At 43.3% G+C, this 15,677-nt stretch overlaps 1 protein-coding gene across 1 annotated transcript in view; it reads right to left on the reverse strand.

Moving 5' to 3' along the window:
• The window catches only part of LOC124307981 (uncharacterized), a 65,278-nt gene that overhangs the window by 5,931 nt on the left and 43,670 nt on the right, over positions 1-15,677 (reverse strand). The window contains exons 10-16 of the mRNA XM_046770234.1: positions 15,494-15,526; positions 14,900-15,030; positions 14,364-14,592; positions 13,472-13,672; positions 9,928-12,117; positions 9,675-9,778; positions 9,189-9,391 (exon numbers count right to left, since the gene is read on the reverse strand). Coding sequence (XP_046626190.1) covers positions 9,189-9,391; positions 9,675-9,778; positions 9,928-12,117; positions 13,472-13,672; positions 14,364-14,592; positions 14,900-15,030; positions 15,494-15,526 — 3,091 coding nt within the window. The remainder of the gene's footprint in view (positions 1-9,188; positions 9,392-9,674; positions 9,779-9,927; positions 12,118-13,471; positions 13,673-14,363; positions 14,593-14,899; positions 15,031-15,493; positions 15,527-15,677) is intronic.

Genomic DNA, 15,677 nt, shown 5'->3' on the forward strand with positions numbered 1-15,677 from the left:
ATCCCATTTAGGAGTTGAAACACTCTGCATCCGGTATGAAAAACGAAAGTAAAACAGAATCTGAAAAATAGGTTTCAACTTTCTGGGGGTTGTCGGGATTCCATCGCATCTTATTTTTCAGTCAAAGGCCCTCTGATACGTGCAGTATTTGATCCATATTCCGGATCACGAAGCGAGGCTCTTCCAAGAAAGAAAGATCCGACACAACGTCAGTGGATTCGCACCGTTCTTTTCGGATTTTGCAAAATTCGTTGAGCGACAAAAGCAGTCGAGATAAAACAGATTGATTCCTCGATCTATAAACGAAATTCCGATGAAATATCAGTAGCTACTCACAACAGCGTTAAAAATTTTAAACTTTGACCAACATTTGATCACGCAATTCCAAACGGTCAGCGCGAATATAAGGTGTAACATGATCAAATGTGCAGCAGCCGGCAGTTTTGCATACACGTAACTGCATAATTCGCGACTCAGTGGCGTGATGCAAACGTATAAGCTTTGAAATTTGTCAACTCAGATATTATCTGGCTTTAGTAGTCCCAAAGCGCGTGGAGCGAAGCTGGAAAAAGTTTTTACGACGCAGAACTATTACACACAGTTCCGTACATGTATATAATACGATATACATATACGATGAACTTTTTTTTCTCTCGCATTCCCAGGTCTCTACTTGAGAGTTCAGAAGCTGTCCTAATTTTTTTATTCGAATTCTAAGGCCTGAACTTTATCTGAAAGATGCCTATAAAGTATACCTACACGGCCGAAATTGTGCACGTAGATACAAGAAGTATGCGATGATTTAAAAATCTTCAGGGATTGCCGATTTGTTAGCGAACCGAACGACCTAGCGATTTTCTATTTATGCGTATATCTTAAAACCGCCACAACTCGCGTGACAATATATTCTCTCGCAAGCTCTTTCCTCATACTTTTCATACGACTGATTGTGAGTTGACAACTGGTATACGTGAGAAGGTGGATTACTCACGTCACGCGTCAAGTGTAGACTTTCCGACTGATCTGTTTGTTTCCGATCTTGTTGAGTGCGCCCATTCTTCAACGACAGTACGGTAAGATAAACAGGTGAAAGAATTCTTGTACAATTTTACCTGAAAGTATCTTTTCCGCTCCCCATTGCACAACCTGCCACTCGCGACACTCGACGTAAATTGACTAGCGTCGAATGTGTTGTACATATAGGAGATGATACACGTGTAAACGTAAACACTCTCGGCCGCAAAGTCACGACCGCTATTTGAGTGTATTATTGAGGCAAAGCGAGTAAGAAAATAACAAAGATTGTAACGCAGATTATGATTGGTGAAATAATTGATACGTAGGTAGTCAATTGTGTTGGTACGTGCTGTGAATACTCACGAACAACCAACTGAATAGGAAAAAATATACCAGAAGGATGATAAAAATCTTGCATATATTAAAACAATCTGTAGGACGTGCTCGGAGAATTTACTTAGTTATACGTAGTGTCGAATTTTTATAACTTCGGGCCAAAGCTGACAATGAGTGCCGGAGAAAGTTCACGACGAAAGTCCTTTTGCACAAACTTTGTGCAGCGAACTTGTCGGATGCAGTATATCAACCGATTTGGAACACCTTCAGCTGAATATTTGACCAAGTTTAAGTGTTTCTCGTGGTAGGTGGATAAACTTTAGAATGCAAGCAGAGAATGAAAAATCAATGAGCTTCCAAGTTCGATCGTTCTCGGCGACAGTTCCGAGATACGGTTCAACGTCCTGGGATTGAAATAGCACACTTGATGATCCAACTTAAATGTAGCGAATTGGAAAAAAGCAAGACGAAACGAGAGCCGGTATGAAATTTTTTCCAATCGCTGTATCTCGCCTAACGATAAGCATACATAAACTAGACAACGAGTAACGCTGCGGACGGACGTCCTAGCGTAATAAAAAAGTAAAATTCACCATGGGATTGTTTTGAGCCGTGTAAAATACTGTGCAAATTACACGCCAAGTACCGCGGATGGAGCTTTCTGGACAGTGAGGAGAACAGAGGAGCCATTTGAATAAAAAAAAAAAGAACAATAACAATACATATAATATATATTATACGTAATAACCAGAGGAAAATTTCCGACGTCGTTGATGAAGATACGTATGCGTAACGTCTCGCGCAATATCACGGGGACCGGAGAAAATGAAGCTCGTGTTTAATCTGACCCCGTAAAGTTGAAGTATTCCCATTTGTATGAAACTAACCAACGACGAGTGCGAGCGCGGATTATGCGGCTGAAAGTGATAAATCGAACCGGAACTGTACAAAACTGAGCTGATATAATTATCAACGCTAATGCGACCAAATGACAGGGATCTTGATTATCGCTCGAGAGAATCAGCGCCACGTTTTAAGCGGTTGAGAAGGTAAAATAATTCCGCACGCCGTATAGAAAAGCAGTCGATTTCCCTAAATCGTATATAATACTCGCCGATTTTCTCGCTGGTGAAATTCAGCAAAAATTTACATCTCCACTAGCTCGCCCAGTGGTGAATACGTTTCAATAGTGAACGTATACGTTCTCTGCTGTGAACCCGCAGCTGAACCGAGCTCTTGCGAAAAGCTTACAGGCAGCTCCCAAGACGATACTTGGAAAAAAGTTTGATGGGAACTGAAATTCGAAAACGTCTCTGCGAAGCGCCGAACAACCTACAAGTTTGGCCACTTTCGGTAGCCAGACAGCCTTCACGTGCTGAGCTGTTATATTCCACTGAAACTACGCGGAAAGACTTGTACGTGACCGGTCTGCATATCGTGCTGTACTCGTACCGCTTGTTATCCGAAATTCTTTTCGAATTTTTCTCGTTTATAAAGAGGGTAATAATGATAATAAAAAAACGGCATAAAAATACCCTCAACGATATTGTCCAAGAAAGCGTAATACGTCAGTGCTTCGTAGGGACGGTCAGAGGCTATCCGCCCTCTGATCAATTCACCCGGCTGTTCAGCTCGTGTAATACAATCAAGTAGATTGTACAACGAGAGGTCAGTTTAAACCAACAAATTCCCCTGGACGCAAGCGTGCTGCGGAGCAAACACGACTCGCGCTGCACTTGAGCGATGGAACAACGCAAACAAATTTCTATCGCAAACGTAGAAAATGGACTGAAATATGCAAGCCGTTTTAAACGAAAATCGTTGAATCCATCCGGGTTTAAAATCTGTAAACTTTCTCGCGCAGCGGCTTTTATCGACGAATTATCTATTCACATCCACATAACCTTTCATCGTTACTCGAGGTGAGTAAAACTCACGGAAAATCACTTGCGGGACATTACGAATCAATGAATCATTAAACCTCCCAAATGCACGAGCATCTATCGATATCGTGCATGAAAAGGCATCGCGAACGAACAAAGCTTGCAGTTCTTCGCGCTTACTTTACTTACAAGATTTTTCGTCAAAGTGCTGGGCGTCAGCACTAAGGTTTCCCTCTGCCTTTTGATGAGCCTGCTTAACCTCTGAGTCCTCTGAGCGCAAGTCAGAAGTTCCCCGTTCTCGAGGCACTCTTCCGTCCTGACGAAGACCTGCATCTCGGTGCAAAAGTCGTCTTCGGATTGTTCGGTCGGCGGACTTTGCTTCGGTGTGACGGTGCTCAGTGGGACGGTTTTCGCTATCAACGTCTCGCTGCGGACGCTCCAGTTTGATCCTCCGTATTTTTTCAGATTCATCAGATCCCCGATGCTCCCCCGGACCTGAGTCGTGAGCTGGAGATTCGTTCTGGACAAGGCCGGCGAGTGGGGAACCGATTCGGAGCCCTTTTCCACCGACCTCACTATGTCCGGTAGCGTTCCCTTGTTCTGCAGTTTGTCAAGGTCCGAGAGAGACGAGCCTCGGCGCATCCCGTGCCTCGACTGAATGTGTTTTTCCCTCAGTAGTTTCTCCCGCTCCTTATGGACGCTCTTCGACGATATGGAAGAGCGCATAGCGAAGAACCCGGCCTTCAAAGGGAAGAGCAGGGCCCACTCGGTTGACCTATCTTTACTATCCATTCTTATATTGAGTGACGTTCTCTCTGTTTCAAAGGACGGTAAGCCCGACCTCTTCCGGCACGTCACTCGTTTCCACCACCGCGAGTAATAAGCAAAGTTATTCCATCCTGATAAATTCAAGTCATTCCGTCAGCCGTCTTCTGTCAAAACACTTCAACTCGTTATTATTATAATTACGGTTGGACGATTTAATATTATCTTTGAGAATTTCAGCGGGAATAATTTTCTGCGCTTATTATATAACAGCTTAATTGTTCGTTAAAACCGTTCTTCAAGTCCCGCGTAATTAAACACATGAATAATTGTCAGGCGAAATGCGAAACATTCAACGGAATTTCAACAGTCCGTTGAACTGCCCGCGGCTATTGTACGCTGAAAGGGTTAATATTTCGCGGTAAAACGTACGCTCGTTGTCTTGCCGCTGTCGTATTGTTTATCGCACTGATAACTCACGTCCGGTTGCCTGGCGTGACACATTTCCGGTCCGATTCAAACTCCTCCCCCCGACATCCGAGTGCCCCGACACTATTCAAATCGTAAATCCGTGCTTCAACCATTCTGGTTCGGTCCTTTTTTGCCGTTGCTAATCGGAAAACAAGCGATTATCCTTATCATAACGTTAGCGTCCGTTTTTTGGTCGTTTTATGACCGACTGATCACAGCTTTAGCACCCGCGGATTGATCGAAGAATGTGAAAGGTCCGATTTTTTTATAAGAAAACTGCAGGAAACTGAAAGCTCTGTCCAAGTATGCCACCACATTCCCTTGTATCAGCCCGTTGTCAGCGCCCTCGGTTTTCTTCGTCCACATTTGACGATGCCTGGCTAGGCAATGCGAATCTGCTCTAGGTAGGCGATCCTCTGACGGAGACCTCTCACAGAGCTTTTCACTTAAGTTAACACAACCACCCTTGACGATTTACCCCCTGATCACCAGGGGTCTTCGTTACTAACACTTCCGTCTGATATAAGCTAATAACGATCGATAAATAGATTTTACTTTCAGCCTTTCTGCACGCAGGGGATAAAAAGAGAAAGCGAGAAAAAGGGTGAAAGAGAGAGAGAGAGAGAGAGAGAGAGAGAGAGAGAGAGACAAGGTTAGTTAATATCACAACGCGGAGGTAAACGGACGTACGTAATGAAACTCTGGAGAGAAAAAGTTGTAGAAATTTTTTTTCTTTCACTTTCACGAGCAACGGGGTAAGTATTACGCTCCTCGCGGTAATCAAGTCGAAAATAAACTCGGGCCTGAAAAGTTTATTAAATTAAAACGTATGAGCGTTGGGGTTTTATTTTACGTCTTCGGTTAGTTAGGGCGCCGCGCCGAGTTCTCGACTCCGTACAAGGTATAAAAGGGTGTCAAAGTAACTTTGAAACGGACACAGACAAACGGCGCATATACACCGAGTTCGGATTTTCCGAGGAAAAACGGAACCTAATAACCTCGTCCCTCACTCCCTCGGGTAGACCTTGTCCCACGCGTGTATCTACGACCTTTACGTCGACCTTGTTCCCGGCTTGTCACACAAAATCACCCTCTGAACTCCCAGGGCGGATACCATCGAGAGTAGCACTCGTCGAGGGAGCTGGAAACTCTCGCAGTGCGTTCAAAAGTACGGGGGTGGCACTTATCGGGATAAATTAGTTCGCTTTTCGCTAACTTATCGTCACTTTATCCCTACTGCGGCGAAGGGTGAAGGAAATCCGTTCGCGGCGAGCACCAATTACCTACTGAACGTTATGGACAGGTGCATTTAAACTGATATGACGAATGACTGGCGTGGGAGTCCTGGCCTTGTCTCTAAGGTGATATCGCGGCCTATCCGACTGCTTGTTATACGGGCTGCTTATTGTTGCATACTGAACACGTTTGGCCTACATTGATTGTCAGCATTCTGTACAAGCGTCATGTAGATTCACCGAACCTGTCTCAAGTTCACGCCTACTACCTTTCAATTGCTCTGCGCTCGCATTTTCCGCAATTCAATTTCTTCGTGTGGTATCCGTTTTTCATAATAACTGCGAGCAAATAGAGGAAAAATATTCATCAGGAAATTGAAAACTGCGCAGTTTTGGGATTCGATCAAATCGAATTCGTCTCGCTCGCACGCAATACGGTCACTGCCTTTTAATATCGAATTAAACTCCCGTGTAACGCGTTTGTTGTGTATCAATTTCTTTCTCGCGTTCCAGAACGTTTCCATTTTTCAGTCTGATTATTTCCACCCGCGATATTTCACTCCCGTAACAAATTTTGCATATCACAGTGTTGTTCGGTACCTACGCTATATCGTACACAACAGTCACGTAATGCAACCCACAAAACGGGCAAATTCGCGTTTACTTCAACCGGGACATAACAGAAATATGTAAAGTTTATTGGAATTTAATCATCCTCGCGTATTTGTTGATCGGTGGATTACACACGCGTGACACGAATGAATATTAACGATACAGCATGCTAATGAATGGTGGAAAAAAACCTGTCTGACACATATTTTTGCGTTATCTAGGTACTGTGTAGTTATAGAAGCGGATACACTGGAAATATTCCAGTCTTCCTGTCGACAATTTATTAAAAGGTAAAGCCATCATTATATGGTCGATATCGCGATCAGTTGGAAACTGCTTTGGGTAAACGCTCGCTTAATTTATTTGCCACTTTGTACGCCCTATAAATAAGATAAGGATAAAATTCGCGGAGCGGTTAATCAGCTGATGTTCCTAAAACTGCCGTGTATTGAGCTTGGCAAAAGACTAGTTGTTTAGTTTTACCTGATTAAATAATCGATTGGCCAATGTTCGGAGGGTACTCAGATGCAATTTGAGGAATTACGGCACGTATTTCGACTCCAAGGTTGACGTAATTTGTCAATCTATCGGGACAATAATGCAGAGCAAACAGCGGCACACATGGACGTTAATGGAACGATCGTGTAGGCTACGTTAATCAGAAGCAAACAATGCGAGGCTCCGAAGTGCTCGACGCCAATCTCAGCTGCATTTCAAGTGCGACAATGTGTTCGAACACCTCGGAAGTTCGGATAGTCAGGAATAGGATATTTCAGGAAATTAATTGCAAATTTGATCCACCATCGCGCTGTCCAGATGGTTAAAAGTGCGCGAGTATTCTCAAGCTCAGAATTATTATCGGTTCCAGTGAAATGCGTATCAGATGCGAGAAGCCCTTGTTACAGAAGGTCAAGTTTCTCGCCTCAGATATCGGATTAACTCGCTCTTTTGCCGTCAATCAAATATTCGCGTTACACGGGCGAAAATGAAACTTCGCTTCGCTGTGGCCAAGAGGAATCGAGTCCTCCGATTTTTACGAGTGTCAAATAAATACAGCCGTCCGTAAGGAAGGACAATGATGAAAGTTTTCCCACCACCGTAAATTCGAGCAGTCCAAGTTCTCTCGATACACGAAGCCATTCGGGAATTCTCCGCCTTGAATAAGTGCCGGCGAATATTCGGAAAAGTAAATAAAAAAAAAAAAAACCAATAAATCGAATCGACGAATAATTCCAGATTCAGTTTTGTGAGAAAATCGAGTTTCAATACTAGTTTAGAACGTGGCTGACACTGGTCGGTGATCCATCATAAAATTTCTCACCAGTTTATACACGATGAACGAATTTTATCGCGAGTAAAATGTTGTCCAGTGGATCCATTCAACTCCACAATGGCCTTGGCTGGCGTAGGTGACTAATATGTTTGACAATGTCATTCTCTTTTCCCGAAGGATCGTATAATAGAATGCGGGTCGTAAGTCGAGTCATGGACAAAATCTGAGGTTAGTGGCACGCGATATCAGTGAAGAGAAGAAAAAAAAAAGATGAAAAAATTTGTCGCATCTCCAAACGTTACGAATGTACTAGGTTCAGAATTATGGAACGCGAATTTGGGGTTGAGAACGGATGTTATCAGCTCCAAGAAGTTAGTTTATGACAGGGGTTAACCGTCTCCCACTCCTGTAACTCTAAAGAGGTCCTTTAAGTTATTGTCTTCACCGAGTTCTACGATGACAGATGGTATTTTCGGTAGGACGGATTAGTCAGAAATGTGGCTTTGAATAGAATTTATGCGTTGAAAGATTACTGGAGAACGCAGTGTGTGCTGCAAAAACAAAACGTAAAGCTCGGTTCGAGTAGGCGTGGCAGTCATGTAAAATCGTATATCACGATGTTTAATTGAGGAAATGAACCAGCGTGCGAAAGCTAGTTTAATAACGATAGGCAATGTGACACTAAGCCTCGCCAGGAAAGTAGAGCTCTTCTAAAAAAAGTTATTAACTTACCCCCTGACAGTTAATCGGGAAACCTTGAAGTGGTCATTGAAGAGAGACGAACGGTGGTGAACATAATAAACGACTCATGGGAGCTCTAATTTTAGCAACTCAATTCAGACCTCAAACGTTAACCCTGCTCAGTTAACGACCATAGGTATGTGCATGCTGGTGAACACGATTTTCCCTACACTCTATAGTCATACCACCTAGTTTAATAAACATCAAGCTACTAAAAACTCGCTCGAAAACGAGAAAGCTTGATTAGTTAATTCGCGACAAACTTCTCTGCAGCGTGCAACGTGTAAACGACAAGAGAGGTGGCTTCCTTCTTCCGTATGTATATTTTAATCCTGCTGTCAGTAGGTATTCGAATGGGAATTGTTTTGCAAATATAAGTTTCATTTCGATAATATTAACTTAACAATCAGTTAATGGAGACACATGAAGATTTAGATAGATTTTTAGATTACAGTGGGGACTTCATAATATGATTTAGAACTCTTCAAATATTTTTTCTTCAATCACATTCAGATAAGGAATGTCGCGATAAACGCAATTCTGGAACTTCATGAAATCTAATTTTACAATTAAGAATCAGAGAAATCCTTAACGTTTCCAACACCACCATTGTAGGCAGAGTTTGAGTGGTTGCAATGACTATGATTGTTGTTTCAAAACAGAAAGCTTATTGTTTGACAACCTTCAGTCGAGTTTTAAACCTCTAAAACGCTTGTGACAGTTTTGTTTTTGCAGTTGCTACCAATATTTTGAAGGTATAAAAATTTGGTTCTCAACAGATATCTTCCATCTAAATCGTGGTCAACAGCCAGTCGTACTAATTGTAAAAGTAACTTGAGTGAAAAAACAACTCACGTTTAACTGCATGATGATCTTATTGTAGGCCCAGTGCCATCTCTGCTTCGGTGTCATCTCCGTGCGTTCTTTCAGTTGAGTCGGTACAGGAACAGATCCTACCAGATCAAGGAGTTCTTCGTCCGCAGGTGGTTCTGGTGGACTTCTCGGAGGTGTATCCATCTGCACGCTCTCGTCTAAGGACGCTTGCTTGATCACGCTCCCTGCGTAAAAATCATTGAGGTATTAAATAACATTTCTTGATATCCACGTCTTTCTTTACAATAAAGTCGTTCTTCATTTGTGTCAGTCGTTGAATCGACCATTTTGTTTTCGTTAATTTAAACGTCAAATTCAAAATCAACGAGGTCTGCAACCTTTGAGACTGAATCTCATTGACGAAAAACAAAAAAATTTGGAAGTTGGAGATCATGATATGAAAGACATCTAAATTTCAACATTGCGACGTTTTTGATTCGATCGACAATTGAATGAAATAAGGCAAACCTTGAGGACTGATGGAGTGTGATGTGGGTGGCGTCCCCTTATAGGGCTCGACCAAAGAGTTTTCCCTAGACCCTCGAATCATGGCTTCTTCTCCACGTTGATACCTGTTAGTACAACAATCGACATATGAGACTTTTACAAAAATATTGTGCAACTAAAAAGCTCGTGAAGAATTTCTGGCAAATATAAGTCCGGATTCAATGACATAAACAAAACTTAGATCAATTGGTACGTAGACAAGTATAGCAATTACCTTTCAAGAGTTTCGTCTCTCATTTTGTACTCTCCGTTTACAGTGTTGCTAAGAACAATATCGGTGTCCTCCATAGAGTCCTGTTGTTTAAAATACCCTCTCTGATAGCTTTCGGCCCTGGATATGGGCTGAGGCGCGTTGAAATTTTGGGCGTATGATCCACCCCTGGACAATTCCCTCTGTTGATACGAATCGGTCCTGTTGAGCGGGGGTTTGAACCCGTCTTGAGTGTGGATAGATCCGTAAGAATCCCTCCTCACCGACTGTGCGTAAGAGTCCTTCCTGGATAAATTATCATAGGAATCATCCCTCGACATGTGATCTGTCGCGTAAGGTTCGCCTCTAGTTAATTTTGGCTTCTGTTGGGAATGAACGGAGGGCTGACTGCTGATACTTTGATGGGAAAGCTGCGAGTCTTTTCTCCGGGGTTCACTTGGAACAACGTCCTGATACTCGTCCTCCATTATTTCCGTCTGATACGAGTCGGTTCTTGTCAACCTTTTTCCGTTCGTCGTTATCGCCGACCCGTTGTGAACAACCGCCGACGTCGTAACGACCGTCACATTTGCTTGACTGCCCACCACCACGTGGTTGGCTGACGTGAGTCCCGACACTGGGATTTGGCCTTGACGCTGCCCTTGAGGTGAGTCGACCAGCGTGGCCGCCGTAGGACTCGATTCTCCGGCTGTCGAATACTCGGAAAACCCTCTTCTGGTCTGGCTGCTGCCAATGGAGCTGACCGCGGTCTCGAAGGACTCTTTCAGTTCGTCGTCTCTGGACTCAAGAGAATCGGTGTTCTGCTGTTGAAGAGGATTCGCTTCTCGCTTACCGAGCTTCTTTTTCCTCGACAAGCCCAACGGCGAAATCACCTGATTGTCCTGAGAAGGGTAAAAGTATTCCGACTCGCTCGAAGGGTAACCGTTCAGCCTGGTCTGGCCTCGCGGGGTCGTGACGGAAAGTTCCGGCACTTCGCTCTGCCGCCTTTCCATCTCCGCCATCTCGCCTTCCTTGTACTTCTCGAAAGATTCTTGATACGACTCCTGGTACGAATCGTCGTACTGCTCGGTGTAGTCTTGATCCTGGTACTGGTGCTGGTAATCATCTTTGTAGTCAGTCTGACCCTCGTTTACATATGCCTCTTTGTACGCCGTGTATTGGTCCTGGTACATATCCTGCTGCTTGTAGGACTCGTCGTACTGCGCCTGAGAAACCGGGACCGGTTCTCGACCGAAATCTTCCTGGTACCCATCGCCATACGCCCCCGACGTCGGAACGACATATTGGTCCGCATATTTGTCCTGGTAATTCTCTTCAGTCGGCTGATCGTAAGGCTTCTGATATATCGCAGGATCATAAGCCTCCGTGACATTGTTTTGATCGAAGCTGTCCTGGTAGTTTCCCTGGGCCAGACTCGTCTGCTCGTAACTCACGGAAGCGGGAACGTTGTACTGCGAGTCGTAGTGACCGGGATACTGCTCCTGATAATTATCAGGCGTTTGTTGGTACCCTGTATCTTTGTACGACGTCGAGTCCATCGCGTTTTCGACGACCCCAGGTTCCACGTACTCGTCGCTGGTCCGTCCTTGCGACGTTTGGTAAGGATCGAGCACGGCCTTTCCATAATTGTCGTGAGTCGTTTGGTCGTAGGGGTCTTGATAAGGTTCCTGGTAGCCTACCGCCTTGCTTTGCTCGTACGCTTGCTGCGCGTTGTAGGTCGACTCCTCGTAAGGTCCGTCTTGTAACCTGCTCTGATCGTACTCCTTGGGATACTGACCTATCGCCTGATTGTAAATTCCCTGGTCTTGTACGGCCGAGTCGTTGTACGTGTCTGCCGAGTAGTCGGTGGTGTAAGTTTGGGTGTATGGTTGCTGATACGAAGAGTCCTTGAGCCCGAGATACGCCTCACCGTAAACATTTTCCGTGTACGTATCCTGCGGCAGGTTGTCCTGGCTCTGGTACGCGTAGTTGTAATCCTCGTTGTAATCAGACTTGTAGTATCCCTCCTCGGACGGTGTTCTAGTCCTGGGCAGCTGTCTCCCCGGGGTCGTTGGAAGTGAGGCAGGTTTTTTACCGACTAAAATGCTACTCGGTTTCGTTGGAGTTGGGGGTAACTTTTTGCCGGTGCCTTCCTGTCGCGACATCGGCCTACGCTGGGGTTGAAGGGTTTTTCGACGCCGTGACGTTGGTCCACTATACAAAAAAAACACCTTAATTAAATGCGTGGGTGGTGGTTAAAGCGATGGTGGCGATGCCGGTGGTCGTGTGCCGGTGACGGATAAACCTATCTAATAATCGACTATCTAACGACCACCCATTTCAGTTAAGTTACGAACTGACATTTATCGCTGCGATAACATATTCTTAGAATATGGGTATCGTGAACTCTAATTTTGGTTACATCATTTTGATTTTATTATAACGCACGTCCGTGTAACTTGAGTCTAGTGATTACATCGATTGCTTGAAAAAAATGAACAGTTTCGCTTCTCGTGTAGAATATACCCATGCTCTTAACCAATTTCGGATTATGCGGTATATCGACCGGAATATTAACTCGCGACGAAATTACCACCGCGTTTTATGAGTAAGCTAAAAATTTCCAAACCCTGATTGTATCCTGAGTATACAGGAAGATTTGGAACTTCTTCAACCAGAGCTCAACCCTTCAAATTTCGGGAACAGCGATAGTAATCCCTCTCAGAAATATAGAGAGCCGCGGTTGATGCTATAATCGGATTGTTGGCAATAATTTTCAAAACTAAGAAGCTTACGCGTCCCCTTAACTTTTATCCTGGTTCGTGCCTGCGCCATTTTGAGCTGAGTGCTATTTCAGTTTTACTGAAATAACTATTTTCTACTTGTTACTACATGTATCTGTGAAACGAATGAGCTTAATTATAAATACAAAAGCTATAACACAGTAAATTTTTTTCTCATATATTCGAACGAACTTCAACTTTTCATCTGCGATGCTAGATTATATTTCAAGTAATCCAGTAAAACAATGTTGAATACTTGATTAAAAATTAATATTCTCAGATGCTTTAATATTATTTCTTTCCTTGTAGTTCTTTTTTCTTCCTATCCCCACACGACGTGGCACGATACTTGAATACTTGCTCATGCGTACAAATCGTGTGTATACAAATTATCGAGTAGTTTACATTTGGCTGAACAGACAACGACGAGGCTGGTCGATCTTACTCGTCAGTCAAAGTAAAAGAGGGAGCTTTTGCATTATAAGCAATCGCAAACTTTATGACGTCCTTATAGACAGAGCTTATAAACATGGATCGAGCTACAAAATTCCAAGTTATGTCGAGCATCTGTTGAGAACTTTCTTTACAAATCATACAGATCTCTACACTTTTAGTAAAAAAAAAGTATCACTAGTGATAAATAGATATTCAAGTAGTGCAACGAAAGTTTGGTCCGACGGTTTAAAAATCGTGCAATTAAAACCAGCAAGAAACCGATTATGGTGCTGAATCTGACGTCGCAACCAATGCCTTATTGTTAGATAAAACCTTTTTCTTCGAATTACCTATAATCCATTTCCTCCGAGTCATAACTGCGTTGTCTGGTGACCGCTGGCCTATATTCCGGCCTATGGATTCCAATGCTAGACGCAGGTCTCTGAGGAAGATTTTTTCTACGATTACGAAAATTTTCATAAGGAGTGCTACCGTGTGGGTACCACTTCCCCCCGCTATCCCACTGTCTGTCCTCCTCGTCTTGGCCGTATCTGAAATTTCGATTGACGCAGTTATCCATCAGTAAGGCGAATATATAACAGCTGCGATGAGATGAAATTTATGGTTGCATGTAACTAGATGCTCTATATTTTAGTCATGTAATTAGTACCCACGACCGTTATGCCAGTTTCCAAATGCGATTATGCGCTGGATTGAGCTGTTCGATTTATCACTTTTTTCTGATTCCTTTATTTTTAGAGGTGCGGATCAAGGTCGACTGGAAGCGAATAACGATATTGGGCGCATGAAATTTGAACTATTGGCAGCGTTCCAGTGTTCGGTACTTTCAATTTCGTCGAAATGATTTTATTTTTACTGTACTAACGATATCACGGGATCTTTGTCTGAATGCAAAACTTTGTTGCGTCATTGGAAAGGAGAAAAACTTTCTGGAACCACGAGGCTGAGGACACTTCCAACTTCTGAGACGTCAATATCTCTCCGAACGAGTGTGGAGAGATACGAAGGAGTCAGCGTACAAAAGGTTAGTTAAAATCATAAAAAATTCTATTAGCCATAACGCAGAAAGGCTAATTAATCCATGTATTTAGCACAGGGCACTAACTAGTTGAGAAAAGTCTTGGCTCGAGGTTATCAGTCGTTCAAATTCCACTAGAAATTGGTTCGACATGCAGCGAGGTTCAATATTCAATTTTATCTGAGAAATAATCTGTAACTCACCTCTCGTCCTGGTAGGCGTATCCTGTTACGGGGTCGTAATACTCGTTATAACTGATGTCCGTGAAGCTTTCGGGGTAGGTTGCGCTCAGCTTTCTCGTCCTGGCGTCCGTCGTCGCGTCCGGATGCTGGTTGTTCAAGTACGAATCTTGAGGGTAGTGCGAATGCTCGTCGTACAAAGTCGTCTGTCGTTCCAGCGACGGCCTCCGTTGGGATCCGGAGTAAAGAGCGTCTGGAAAAATTAAATACAATCGATTCCTTGCACCGTGAGGATTGTTCATTTTTGTATCAACCTATTCTTCGAAGTACGAAGGAATGCTTCAGAAATGGCAATTCACAACTCCGGGAAATTTCGGACCGAACTTAATATCTGATCTGTAGTTTCCCGAGAGTTTGGAAAAGCACTCCGTGTCGTAAGAAAAAATTACTGCCGTCCCGGAAAATTTCGGCTTTATATACGTATATTATAATTCTAAGGAGCTCTAAGGAGCTGTAGGGAGCCGGAGAGGGAACGTCGATTGATTTATTTCTGAAAGTACCTCTCTTTTTCGAGGCTGTATTCGTCGTCGTCGTGCTCGTGAGAAAATCCAATTCGCTGAAAATACTGCCTTCTCCCTTGGTCCGCGTGCCATGGTAGTCTTGGTAACCTTCGCTGTACCACCCGTCCTGGCTGAAACGAGAATGAGAATGAAAAATTTCCCCCACCAAGTAAATCACTTTCGAAACATGATAATGAATGCTAAATGACCATAATTACTATAATCAGCGATGAAACATTTGCCGTCTATTCTTCAAGCTACATTCAACGATTCATATTGTAATCAATATATATACGTGAAGGTGATTCAAGCCAATGTTACTAGTATAACTATGTGACTACGGATGCGATATGTAATGAGTAACATGTCGGTCAAATCGTAATGACCCCTCTTTGAATTTCTTCAACACCTTGGGCTGACCGATGTGATGTATAACGGTGATATTCGAAATGAAAAAATGCGATGTAGTGACGACTAAACTTGTATGTGTTTGAAAGTTTCCAGCTGCGACTATTCGAAGTGAGTATCATATGAAAATTTGTGATTCAAGAAAGTGAAAATGTTCAGCTATTTTTTACTTGGCCAGTCTCATACCTGTCGTCCTGGTCCCACGTGTGCTTCCGCCGTCTGTTCCATGAAAAATATGAGTACCGTGTCAGAAGAACGGAAAAAAAAACATAAAAACAAAAACAATCAAATTAAGATTCAAGCTAAATTAAAATCTCTGCTCAAATTTCATTACCATAATGCCTATAGTATTTTCTTGGTAATTAAATCT

Source organism: Neodiprion virginianus, chromosome 6 (assembly GCF_021901495.1).
Source record: "Neodiprion virginianus isolate iyNeoVirg1 chromosome 6, iyNeoVirg1.1, whole genome shotgun sequence".
NCBI lineage: Eukaryota > Metazoa > Arthropoda > Insecta > Hymenoptera > Diprionidae > Neodiprion > Neodiprion virginianus.